Below are 13,552 nucleotides of genomic sequence, written 5' to 3' on the forward strand. Positions count from 1 at the left end.
GAAGGAAATAATTCTGCCTTTATTTATTTATTTATTTATTTTCATTATTATCTATTTTTATTACTTAAACAGATAATTATCATTATTATTATTATGTTTTATTGGCTGGTTTCTGTATGAAGCATTTGGTTGCCTCCTCACAAATTTTTCTTCTTTCTCCAAGTGTCCTTTGAACTTCTATTCCGCCCTATCTCACTGTATCACCGTTCCCAGTGGGTGTCTATCTCTGCCCTCAACTGGGAGCTCCTCCAGGCAAGGACCATATCTTTATTCACTTTTGAGTCTCCAGTCTGGCACACTGTGGGAGTTCAATAAGTACTGCTTGACTGAATGAAAGAAGGTGCTAGAAAATGAACAGGATGTTATCCCCTGTAGTGAACAGGTTTTTTTGTAACCCTGATGGGCTGATATAAAAAGGAAAGAACTTCTAAAAGAATCTTCTTAACTGAATCTCCAACTTCAACATTTTTATCTCAGTGTTTATCTACTTTATTATTAGTATTTCACAAATCTCTCTCTACACCTTTGACACTATTGTTGGAGTCAAGAAGGTACACATTTCACATTAGTACCATTCATTTTTTATTAAGATTAACTTTATTAAAATGATACTACTTGATTAAAGTCCTATGATTAAAAATATGTTCCAGGTCACTAGAAGAAAGGTTATTAAAAGACTACTCTAGGTCTAGAAAGATGGAAGGCAATTTTGATTTGTTATAAAGACCAACATTTCCACAATTACTTGTAATTAAATTTTGTTTCAGAAGGCCAAAAAAAAAAAAAAAAGACTCTGAGTGAATAGGGAATCCAAAGGAAATGAAACAAACAGAAACAGAGATTGAACTAATATATCATCTTACTCTAAAAGGAATAATTTCTATCTGTAAATTTCTTGTTCCTAAGGGACCCATCATGGGGCAGATCTCGTGAAATTTTACATTAGTTCTTCAATTTCCTGAACTTGGGATGAGACCACCTCACCATTCACCACTTCCTGCACAATTGTCTTGATTTTTCGGGCTTTCGTAGGGTCTAAAGATAAAAATGGAACAAAGAGGGCAAAAGTTAGTGTTTCAAATATTCATCTAAAATAGGTTATTTAACAAGCTTCTAAATTAGGTATTAACTGATACAGTCCATCAAATTTAAACTTGCAAAAGTAACTTTTGCATTCTAAACACAATGCATTTTATTTAATAAAATGTATTCAGTGCTGTGCACAAATGAAAATATTTTCTTTTTAAACATTTCAAGTGTTTATGATTCTCATAATACCTCTTTGTAGAGTAGGTTGTTTTTTTTCCTTCCCGAGCTTGCCAAAAGTTTTAACACAGTATTTACAGACTACTCATTTTTCTGCAGGAATGCATAAATCTTTTTCCTTGGCTCCAAATACAAATATACTTTAAATTAGTAATAACACTGCAATATTCAATGAGGTCTTACAGTTTTAGTCATTAATAGATGTTGATTCTGACTTATTCTAAGTGGTTCTTAGGGACCCTGCATACCTTTAGAGGAATCGGTTGATGGCGTTTGAGATTTGGAGGCTGTCACATATGAACTGTCATCCAGGAAGTTACTGTAAAGAAAACAAGGGAGTTGATATCACATGATGCTTTCTGGAATGAGAGGGTATAAGGAATTTGCTATTTGAGCTTAAAAAAATGGCCAATTAGAGAAGGTATTCCAGATTTCTTGATGAAGAATGACTGAATGTTGCACCCTGAGAGTAATCAGTTGGAGCACTGTACCTTTGTTTTCAAACCCCGCCTAAAATGGGCTCTTAAAGTGAAGCAAACTGGCAATTAATGGAAGATCTGGTTTCCTGATTAACTGTCCTGAATTCTTCCCACTAGTCCAGGCTGCTATTACTTTTGGAAAGTTCACTACAGGAGGTCTGAGGTGGTTGCCTGGCTGTTGTTTGATGTGTCATTCTTAGCATCGGGGCATTAATAACATAACTGAGACAGTTGATTTTTCTAACACTCATCTGCAGTATGCCCTTCTGTCTGCGGTGCCCCTGCTCATCCCAGCATTTTATGAACGTTTCTCAGGGAAGGTAATGGGTGACAACACTTTGCAAAATGTAGAGCACGGAATAGATCTAAGGCATGTCTTTACTAGATGTGTTATTTCCAGCTTCTATGGCCCCCAGACTGCATCTGTGTCCGCGGTGGGTCAGCCACTGAGGTTATTTTCAACCTCAGTTATCTATTCACCCTTGGGCCTCGCCGTCCAGCAGGCTGCGGTAGGTCTCGATCTCCAGCTCCAGGCGGGCCTTGACGTTCAGCAGCCGCTGGTAGTCGGCGCTCTGGCGCTCGGCGTCGGCGCGCACCTGCAGCAGCTGCTCTTCCAGGCTGCCGATGACCTGCTGCACCTGGGACAGCTGGCCGCAGTAGTCGCCCTCGGTTTCGGCCAGCGAATCCTCCAGGGATTTCTTCTGCACGGGGGAGGGAAATGGCACAGACGTGACAATGGAGGGGACCGAAATGCGGAAGGTAGCCAATGGCCTTATTAATTTGGATGCAACATTTCCTTTGCCCTGAGAAAGGAAGCCGCGTCTTTTGGCGCGCGCCCTACCATGGCGAGCTGGGACTGGAGCTCGATCTCCAGGTGCTGAAGCGCGCGCCGCAGGTCGGTGACCTCGCTCTTGCTGGACTGCAGCTGCTCGGTGTTGCTGCTGATCTCCTTCCTGAGCTCCCCGCTCTGCCACAGCAAAGAGGGGGGATGTGAGCCAGCCCTGCTCGCCTCCCCTGTCTTTAATACAAGCGTGTTAACGCCTTTTGTGTTTGCTCGTGGTACCTTTTCGATGAACCAGGCTTCCGCATCCTTCCGATTCTGCTCCGCGATGGCCTCGTACTGGCCCCGCATGTCGTTGAGGAGCCTCGTGAGGTCCACTCCGGGGACGGCGTCCATTTCTACACTGACCTGGCCTGGGCCCCCGGCCCGGAAGCTTTGGAGCTCCTGGGGACAGAGGGTGAGAGAGAGGGGCGCAGAGGCCCAGTGTGACTTCGTGGGCCTCTTCCTCCACAAAAAATAGGAAATATTGCACTTTACGGCTGCGTTGGTATAAAGACAAACCTATTAACACAATAGATTCAAACTTTTTTTTTAACCTAAAAATTGGTATTCTTCTGATTTTGAAAGAACTTAAGACATTTACACAGGCCCCTAAACTCACCTCATGTCCTAGGCACTGTGCCTACCATGCCTGATGGGTGAGTTGGCTCTGCTTCTTGGGACTCCACCGCCTTTACATGAAGGGAAGGCCTGATGGAAACGGCACCCCGAGGCTTTTAGCTACAGTTGCCAAACCGAGGGCTGCAGACAGTCTCTGGGCTTGCCCACTGTTTGTACTGTAGTCACTGGTTTCCAGTGGAAAGCTCTTTAGGAGCCTAGTGCCAGGGTCATGCCTGATTACTGATATACATTGTGGTATATCAGAGTTCCATGTGTGTATTACGCTGGGTATAACCAGTTTCTCTAACATATATAACAGTATGTATTATTGGTAGACTTTTATATTTGAACTTTAAAAATGCTGTATTTTTTTCTTGATAAATGTCCTTTTATTTTCTATGACAAAACTATTAATTCTTCAATCCTTCCAGAATTTGTTTCAGTAGATAGTGCGTCAGCCTCTTAACAGTTTTTTCCTCGCTAATGAATAAAAATACTATCTTTTTAAAAATCACTAAATCAGGACAATTAAAATTCTGTCCTTACCCAATGATGAAAATGACAAAATCAGAAAGTGTCTCTAAAAAAATAGAACTACCATATGACCCAGCAATCACACTCCTGGGCATGTACCCTGAGAAAACCCTAATCCAAAAAGAAACATGTACCACAATGTTCGATGCAGCACTATTTACAATAGCCAGGACATAGAAGCAACCTAAATGCCCACCAACAGATGAATGGATAAAGAAGATGTGGCACATATATACAATGGAATATTACTCAGCCATGAAAAGGAATGAAACTGAGTTATTTGTAGTGAGGTGGATGAACCTAGAGTCTATCATAGAGAGTGAAGTAAGCCAGAGAGAGAAAAATAAATACTGTATGCTAACTCATATATATGGAATCTAAAAAAATGGTACTGATGAACCCAGTGACAGGGCAAGAATAAAGATGCAGACGTAGAGAACGGACTTGAGGACAAGGCAGGCGGGGGTGGGGGGACGTGAAGGGGAAGCTGGAACGAAGTGAGAGAGTAGCATTGACATATATACACTACCAAATGTAAAATAGATAGCTAGTGGGAAGCTGCTGCACAACACAGGGAGATCAACTTGATGATGGCTGATGACTTAGAGGGCTGGGATAGGGAGGGTGGGAGGGAGTCTTGGATATGGGGATATATGTATAAATATAGCTGATTCACCTCATTGTACAGCAAAAACTGGCACAGCAGTGTAAAGCAATTACATGCCAATAAAGAGCTTAAAAAAAAGTGTCTCTAATCTGTTTAACAGAAACCACCACCAATACCACCACCACCACCACCCACACAACTTCAAAACAGACGGTCATCTTAACAGGGAGATAATGTGTCATGTATATAGCTCCAGATTTGTAAATTTGAAATTGTAATTTTTGAGTCTGGTAGAAAAAAGCAGCTTAGAGAACTGTGCTTTCTGGCTGACCTCCTCATGGTTCTTCTTCAGGTAGGCCAGCTCCTCTTTCAGGGTCTCGATCTGCATCTCCAGGTCAGCTCTGGTCAGGGTCAGCTCATCCAGCACCCTGCGCAGGCCATTGATGTCGGCCTCCACATTCTGGCACAGGGCCAGCTCGTTTTCGTATCTGAAAACCAAGTGCAAAACAGTCTAGGGAATCAACACATCCATTTGAATAAGACCCCTGTCATCTTCAGGGCTGTTTTGCGTATAAATCTGGCAGCCTTGTAGTGCATGAGGCTGTTTTTGCTTTCCTAAATTTTTCTGTTCCTTTTTTTTTTTTAAATGATGGTTTACTGCTCAGTTGGAGAGAAGTGAAAAAATTAGGAAGTGATACTTTTCTACCATCAATGCACCCCAACAGTACTGCATCCCAGGCTACAACTTCCCCTCTGGCTGGCTGCCCTGGCCATGAACAGCAGCAGCCCCTCTCTAGGTGGAATTCCTGATGGAATCCTAAAAGTGGTCAAAAATAAAATAATTATTAGTCATTTTGCTTAACTTGTTTTCATGATTTAATTTAAAACATCGATACTTCTTCAGTAACGTACTAAGGTTCAGGATCATCACCACTGCAACATCCTGTGTGGAAATTTTGCAGAGCAAAAAGGACGTTGGTATTTTCTCCTTATGTCTGGGAGGGTGGTGTTTGGGAAAGGAGGAGGGAATATAAAAATAAATACATGGTTAATATTTTAGTGGTATGTGTCATCAGGAAGAAGATCATTTAACTCCCAGGCAAAACCATTACTAATTCATTCTGATGCATGGAAGACTGAGGTTTAGGACTTTGGTAGAATTATCATGTTGCATCATGAGTCAATAGCAAATGTCAAATATGGCAATCCCCAGCCCTGGGTTTAAGCAACTTACAATTATGGACATGTAATGTGAATTGGGTTTGAATCTAGTTACTTTCTAATAGAGTGCCCAATGTGAATTTACCAAAACATTAAATATATGGAGCATGTGAACTGCAGAAGGTTGGAAATCTTTACCATCAATGAAGGCAGGAAAATAGAGAAAAAGAGGAAATACTGGGGCATGTCAACCATCATTAATCTTTTATTCTACTCACTTCACTCTGAAGTCTTCGGCAGCCAGTCTTGCGTTGTCGATCTGCAGGATGAGCTGGGCGTTTGCGATGCTGGCAGAAATGATCTGGCAAAGCAGGGAGGACACACAAAGTGAGGGTGCAAAATACTAGTGTTTTGCAAATATATCTTTGACAGGAAAATTTTGGGTGATGTTAAAATGTTATTTTATGAAGAGCTTAAGGCAGTTTAACTTTTTAAAAGAAAATGTATGTCGAGAATGCTATTTAAAAATTAAGAAAAAAAATAAAAGTTAAGAAACATACATTTCCCACAGGAAAGGTAGTGGAAATACAGTCACTTTATGGTAAATGATAAAATGAAACTAAATAGCTTGAGATGAGTAATTATTCCAAATACAGTTGAATGGGAAGATATCTAAGTTTTAGGTGATTTGTCACTGTAAAATATTGAAATAGCAAAAAAGAAAAGAGAAAAATAATTCCCCCAGCCCCTCCAAAAAACCATTTTGTTACCTTATTCCTGAGGTCTTCAATCAACGGGTAATATTTACTGTAATCATTCTGTGATCCGGGGTCTCCAGTCCCAGATCCTCGTGTTTCGTACCATTCTCGAATTTTGTTTTCTAGGTCAGTGTTAGCCTCTTCTAGAGCTCGAACCTTATCCAGGTAGGAAGCCAATCTGTCATTAAGATTTTTCATAGTTTCCTTTTCTGATCCAGAAAGAAGTCCTCCGTCGTTGCCAGAGAGAATCCCTAGAGAGCCCCCTCCTGGGCTTCCCCCAAATCCAAACCCCAGACCTCCAAAGCCACTTCCCCAGGCTCCCCCATAACCGGCGCCCAGTCCTCCTGCAAAGGAACTTCCAGAACCACCACCAAAGCCAGAACTAGAGCCAAACATGGAAGCGGCAGAAAAGCCTCCAGAGCCAAAAGCGCTTCCCCCGTAGCTGCTTCCAATGCTTGAGGCAGAGGTGCCTCTGGCTCTGCCCAGTGCCCCACTTTGGGAGGACACTCGCTGGGACAGCCCCGAGGTGCGCACGGAGAGTGACATGGTGCTGCTGGAGAGACCCACAGCCCAGGAGGGTGCAGTGTCAGCAAGGCAGGAAGGCTAAACTTTTATAGGTCACCGGATGGGTGTTGCTGTTGAAAAGTCCATTCTCTTCATTCAAAATATAGTGCCCCCCTCCCATGTTTTTTTGGCCAGCTAGACAAGAAAATGATTTATGCGTATTGACAATTCACTGGTATAGAAATAATTGAATAATTGTTCCCATTACATGTTTGTCATAGAAAGAAGAAATCTGGGTGGAGGACAGATAGGTTGTCATAAGGGATTTTTCTTCTCCAAATGGTTCTACTGCTTGTATTCGCAGCACTGCCCAGCGTCTTAGGCACAGTGGGAAAGCGGCAAGCGACCGCTGCGTGGATAAACTGACGAATTACGCCTCAAGCGTCTTAAAGGTCTTCACGCATATTTCCTACTTGTTTCCTTCGGAAAACTCAATATAAACCATCCGATCGTGATGCGGTGTATCTTCTAGTGGAATATGGTTTCAGAAACACTTGAGAAACGCACTGATGGAAAGTGGGGAACAAATGCATTTTCCAGATTGATACTGGAATTTGAATTTTCAAAGACTTAAAAGTCTTGTCATTAGGTTATTGCCTGGTTTCTCTTTTTTTCTGATTCAGAAAGAAGACATCTTAAACGATGAAAAATGCTATTTTGGAGTAGAATTTGATAGTATTTCAGCACATCTTCCTTTACATAAAAGTTTGACCTTCTTAGTAAACTCCATGAAATCAGTAACCTTGTCTGATAGTTCACTGCTCTACCTCCAGCATTGCTGGTGTATCAAAAAAACAAAACAAAACAAAACAAAACAGAACTCTGGTCTTTTTATATATTGAAATTGTATCAGTGCTTGTACCCCCAACCCCTGGGCTCTCAAATATCCAGATATTATAGGATATTTTCTGGCTCTGACTCCAGCCTCCCTGGAGGTGAGATTCTTCAATGCTGTGAATAGTCCTGTGAACAGCTAGAGCCAGCTGTGCCCACTGGTGATCTGGGGGCAAACGCAGAGGGATTCCACTTGAAGCCCATGTCAGACCTCTAGAGGGAATACCCAGTATCAATTTTGCAAATGGGAGGATCTTGTGACAGTTTTTATCACTTTCCTAGGGACAGGAATGATGAACTCAGAGTGAACTCCAACTATAACTTCCTTTTACCTTTTTATAGGAGGGATGTATGCCAAGGGACATATTTTCTCCCAACGTATACACATCAGAAAGAGCAAGCAAATAGAATGTCTAAATAAAGGGGATTTTAAACAAGAAATTTGCAGAAATCACATATTCTCATTCACAACAGATATAGAAAGGATGCAGCAGTCCAGTGCAGACTCAGCTTGACGAGAGGGGCCACAGCCCATCCATTTGTTCCATTTCTTGAGAGAATGGAAACTTGTTAAGTGGAAATGCCAGGGGGCCCCCAGCTTCACATGGAGATTTTTACCAAGGATTCCTTTAATCTGTGTTACAAGCATTTTGTCTGAGCTTGTTCTTGTTTGACTCATTAGCAGTTATTGTGTACTCACTATGTTCTGGACATTGGGCATGTGAACTACAGACGTTGTTTTTAACCTTTGTGGCAACCTCTTAAGGTGGATAATTTTATCCCATTTTATAGACGAGCAGTCCAAAGGTGAGGATGTTAAGTGACTTATTCAAGGCCACACAGCCAGGAGATGGCCAAGACAGGGTCTGGGTCTGCAGATAGACAGACACCACAACCCTGTTGCTTTTAGTGAAAACAAAAGGACAGAGGGTCACTCTGACCCCCAGATTGTGAGACTGGGTTTCTGCCCTGCACATCAACTAGGAGTTTTAGCTCTTTCCTTTTCGAAAAAGCTTTCTCCTTGAATTTCATTTCTCAGTGTACAGTCTGAGACCCAGAGATCTACTCCTCATGGTTTATAAGATGACATCACACATGAAATCCTGCGAACCTATAGGCAAATATGTTTTTAGTTATACTTTTTGACATGTAACCACATCTCCAGAGATCATATGAAGTACTAGTTAAATGTGCACTTCCCACCCAGGAACTTGACCCTACAGCTGTGAATTGTTAGTTACTCACAAGCAACATCCCCCCAAGACAGAATGATTCCACTTTATTGCCATAGAAATGAAAACAGAATGTTACTTGCTTACAGAGTCAGAAGGAACATGCCAAGTTCAGAATTAGTGATATCACATAATATGGGGATATGATTATTTGGAATTTTTGAACTTGGAACCAATTTTGTGCTGCAGTGTATACCTTCCAACTCTAATGCCTATATGTAAATTTTAAATAATTTTTTCAATATCTATACATTATGTTTATACATATGCCTTTGTGTTTCTATACATATTATATATTATCCTAAACTGAAAGCTTCTCAGGTAAGGATTATATCTAATTCACTTTTTTTTACATCTTTATTGGATTATAATTGCTTTACAATGTTGTGTTAGCTTCTGCTGTACAACAAAGTGAATCAGCTCTATGTATGCATATGTCCCCTCCCTCTCTACTTCATTTTTTATCCTGAACCTTAGCCTAGTGTTTGGCTAAACTTCATTCTTGCACACTTGGAGTTATTTCACTTGAAAGAACTTAATCCTTAATATATTTGAATGTGTCATTTAAAATTAATTTCATTTGAAAATGACTTTGCTCTAATTTACTGGTATGCTTTGACCAAGATTTATTCTGAATCCAATTATGAATGCAGAGCAACTTCAGAAGTTGAAGAGAGAAATATTTCTTCTTCAGTGCCTTTTTTTTTGTGGGAGGAGGGAGGCCTAAGTTAAATAATTAAGCCTCTATTTTAGAGTTTTTAGAAGTGAAAGTAACTTTCTTTGACAGTTGAAAAATATAAGAAGGTGGGAATGTATAAAATGGGCTTGTTGGCAGAATCATTACATAAGTTGAGGCACAGGGGAAAATGACTAGAACCAGGGCGAACTGTTCAAAAGAATTATGTCTCCATTTTGTAGAGTTTAGGGAAAATTCAAAATAAGAACTGTTATTTTTGTGGCATTTGTAAATCTCTAGATTTTTATTAAGTAAAAATGTGTGCTCATCTTCTCACGTCAGATTGGTTAGTTTCCTGGTCTTTGATTACAGGATTTTCCACCTAAGTTCTTTCTCTTAAAGACAGACCTTTCACTCTGTGCGATTAACCGATCACTTTGGTCCATAACATCTTTCTTTTTTGCTTTGAATAACATTTTAAGATCCTGTAAGAATATTGAATTACTGATATTTTATGCTGTGGTTGTGAGATGGGGATGAACAAGGACCCTGGTGGGCATGCTTGAGGTTGATTTCCGGACTTTAGAGCTCAAAGTTTCTCAAAAGCAGGGGAGGATTGTACATGGTGAGAGAGAGGAGGAGGAAGATAAAATAATACCCTGGTAAGGTGAATTTTGTAAGTGAGTCTAGGAGAGAGGAAGGAAATTAAAAAATAGAAAGCACTAACCAATGCCTTAAGTTGGAATTGCTATTTGAGGGTGTAATCAGGTTCCTGAGACCACTCCCAAGTGAGTAAGAGTGAGAGTAGAGGGTATCCACTGGTGAAGTTTTGATTTTATATCATTTCATGCCATTCTTCTTTTTAAATGTTGTAAAGACTTTCTGTGGAAGAAATTCCCAAAGCCCAGGGGAAAAAAATAGTTCTCTCCATCCTAACTTCACCTCTAGGGGTTCTCTCTGCATTTGATAGCTCTGCTTCTGCACTGATGATTTCGTAGAAAGCCATGAAACACATTAATGATGACTCTAATGTGTGATGAAGAGACCTATATTTAAGGACTACGAACCTTCTCTGGATCTGTATGCCTGTCAGAAATAGGATTGTGCTGTTCTGGTTCTTAGCTCGTATAAGGAGTACAGATAGATACAGAGATTAATGCTTCACTTTCACACAGTAACTACTGGAAGAATTGGAGGTGGAACCATCTGGTTTCATGTATATGTGTGGTCTCATCTACTTTCTTTGAAAGATTACTTGGAAGAAACTAGAGAAAGACCAAATGACAAGGATTAATCATCATTTTTTATGATAGGAAACTGAGTCAAAAATAATAATCTTACCTCTTTTAACAAAGCATCACTATTGCCATTTGACAGTGGCCATGCCTCTTGAACTTCAAACCCATCTCCTGTAAGTTCTTTTTGTTAATTAGACTTACCATGTCTGGAATTTGCATGTCAGAGTTTCAGTCTATTCTGGAATGTGTCTTGGCATGTGAAAAAGAATTCACTTCTAAAAGTTCTTAACATCTTCAAAAGCAATTTACTAACTAAAGTGACTTGAAAGGAAATTAAGAAAAATAAAAGAGAGTGAAAACTTTACTTCTTTGAAAAGCAAAGGAATGACAAGGGGTGAAAATAATATCTTTTCTGACAAAGATTGTGCTGCATCAAATCTTGTGTGTGATGTTAGCTGGACATTTGTGACAACTGGGTGTTGTAAGTGTGTGGCTAGTGAAAACGATAATTAGAAAATAAGAGAACAACTAAGGACAGGCATTCTTTTCAAGTATGACTCAGTAATTGTTTGTCATGTAATTAGTTGTTTAAAAGGGTATCATGGACTTCCTAGGTGGCGCAGTGGTTAAGAATCTGTCTGCCAATGCAGGGGACGTGGGTTCGAGCCCTGCTCTGGGAAGATTCCACATGCCTCGGAGCAACTAAGCCCGTGCACCACAACTATTGATCCTGTGCTCTAGACCCCGTGAGCCACAACTATTGAGCCTGTGTGCCACAGCTATTGAAGCCCACATGCCTAGAGTGTGTGCTCCACAACAAGAGAAGCCACTACAATGAGGAGCCTGTGCACCACAATGAAGAGTAGCCCCCGCTCGCAGCAACTAGAGAAAGCCTGTGTGCAGCAATGAAGACCCAACACAGCCAATAAAAAAAAAAAAAAGTGAGAATTGACTGAAAAAAAAAAAAAGGGTATCATGACTTTAGACAAACAACCCTGAGGTTCATTCTTGCTTTGCTAGTTGGTAACTGTGACTTTGGGAAAGTACTTATTTCGTGTCTTCATATATAATCCTCATTTATCCTCATATGTAAAATGGGGATAACAGGATAAGGTCAAAACATGTATAACTGCTATTTTTGAAGGTCAAAAATGATCACATATTGGCAAGTTCATATCATTCAACCTAATACCCTCTACATCATGGGTAGAAGATTTTAATTTAATTGTGAAGATTAAACGAGAAATGCATATAAAATGCTGGCACACTAGCTCAGAGTAAGTGCTCAATAAATGGTAGATATTACTATTCTAAGTGAATCACATTACTCTTTTCAATATAATAATCACACTCAAAATCCTATTTATTTACAAACTTAAATATTAAAATTTAAATCCAAGCTACTCATTACTAGAATACAATGATAGTGGGCAAATTTATTTTTTCCTGGAAACATTTGCAAGGCAGTTATTACTCACTAAAATGCAAATTTAGAATTTAGAATGCTCACTAGAAGACAATATGTGACCTTTTGTATCTGGTTTCTTTTAGCATCATGTTTTTAAAGTTCATCCATGTTGTAGCATGTATCAGTACTTCATTCCTTTTTATTGCAGGGATATACCACATTTTGTTTATTCATCAGTTGATGGGCATTTGAGCTGTTTCCACCTTGGGGCTGTTACGAGTAATGCTGCTATGAACATTTGTGTACAAAAGAACACATTGTATGATTCCATTTATGTGAAATGTCCAGATTAGGCAAATCCATTAGGAAATGGATTGGTTGTTGTCAGGGGCTGGGGGGAAGAGGACTGGGGGTGACTGCTAATGGAGCTTCTTTTTGGGGTGATGCAAATGTTCTAAAATTAAGTAGTGGTGATGACTGCACCATCCTGTGAACATACTAAAGACGACTGAATTGCATACTTTACAAGGATGAATTTTATGATGTGTGAATCATACTTCATTAGAACTGTTATTAAAAAGTAGTAAGAAACACTTCATAACATACAATTACCATGTAAGGAAAGAGGGCACCAGATGATGATTTACGCAGTTTATTATCTTGAGAAGCATTCTGCCTTGAGAAGGGTTTTGCTAACTTTGCTTTTAATCTACTCCCATTTCAAGCATGATGTGCTTCATTCTTATTCAGCTCAGCATTTACGATTGGAATTTGACTTTCAAATTATTCAAAGAGCCCAGTTGAGTTTTAACAGCGGTGGAGACAATGGGGGGCAGGGGTGGGAAGCAGATATAATTTAAAGCTCGCAGAATTACACTGATATTGAAAATTCAATGAAATTAACCAAGAAACTGACTTGAGAATCCAGGGACCCTGAAATGAGATTTTGCAGTTCAGAAACAGGAGAAATTAGAGACAGGTTCATTTACAATTTTCATAGACTCCTCTGCTCTGTAAGGTTTAGTTTAATTGAAATGTGCTGTAATTTTCAGGAACATTAATGAATTGATATTAGGTGGTCTATAGCTTGTGATTGATGCATTTTGTGGTAAAAGTGGCAGTAATGATATTGTAAATATCCTAGAGCTCATTGGATTTCATTTTTGCAGGCAATTTTCAGCTCCTCTGAGTGAGACATTTATATTCAATTACAGAGGCTGATAAATGGGCTTTTCCCCCTCTTCTAATCACTATGAAGCATTAATGGTGCTTTCTGATGCCCTTTTTTGTACGGAGCAAAAGTTATAGCTACATTTCTTTCAAAACCTCAGCAGTATCACCTTCTGGCAGCCAT

General features: G+C 39.9%; 1 protein-coding gene across 1 annotated transcript; it reads right to left on the reverse strand.

The window, feature by feature from the left end:
- Positions 1-937: 937 nt before the first annotated feature.
- Positions 938-6,807, reverse strand: KRT12 (keratin 12). The gene is made up of 8 exons (XM_057715337.1): positions 6,259-6,807; positions 5,767-5,849; positions 4,659-4,815; positions 2,809-2,970; positions 2,587-2,712; positions 2,226-2,446; positions 1,515-1,585; positions 938-1,035 (listed from the first exon to the last, which is right to left on the reverse strand). The coding sequence occupies exons 1-8, from the start codon at positions 6,790-6,792 to the stop codon at positions 938-940; spliced, it is 1,452 nt and encodes a 483-aa protein (XP_057571320.1). The 5' UTR covers positions 6,793-6,807.
- Between the last annotated feature and the right edge of the window lie 6,745 nt (positions 6,808-13,552).

Source organism: Hippopotamus amphibius, chromosome 17, assembly GCF_030028045.1.
Source record: "Hippopotamus amphibius kiboko isolate mHipAmp2 chromosome 17, mHipAmp2.hap2, whole genome shotgun sequence".
Taxonomy (NCBI): Eukaryota; Metazoa; Chordata; class Mammalia; order Artiodactyla; family Hippopotamidae; genus Hippopotamus; species Hippopotamus amphibius.

What these genes read in the sequence shown, in the direction of transcription:
- KRT12 (XM_057715337.1), bottom strand. Translation starts at nt 6,792, where the DNA reads ATGTCACTCTCCGTGCGCACCTCGGGGCTGTCCCAGCGAGTGTCCTCC. An exon ending in CTGGACGGCGAGGCCCAAGG is followed by an intron (nt 1,586 to 2,225) that starts GTGAATAGATAA and finishes TTTTCTTTACAG; the next exon opens with TAACTTCCTGGATGACAGTT. An exon ending in ATCAACCGATTCCTCTAAAG is followed by an intron (nt 1,036 to 1,514) that starts GTATGCAGGGTC and finishes TTTTATCTTTAG; the next exon opens with ACCCTACGAAAGCCCGAAAA.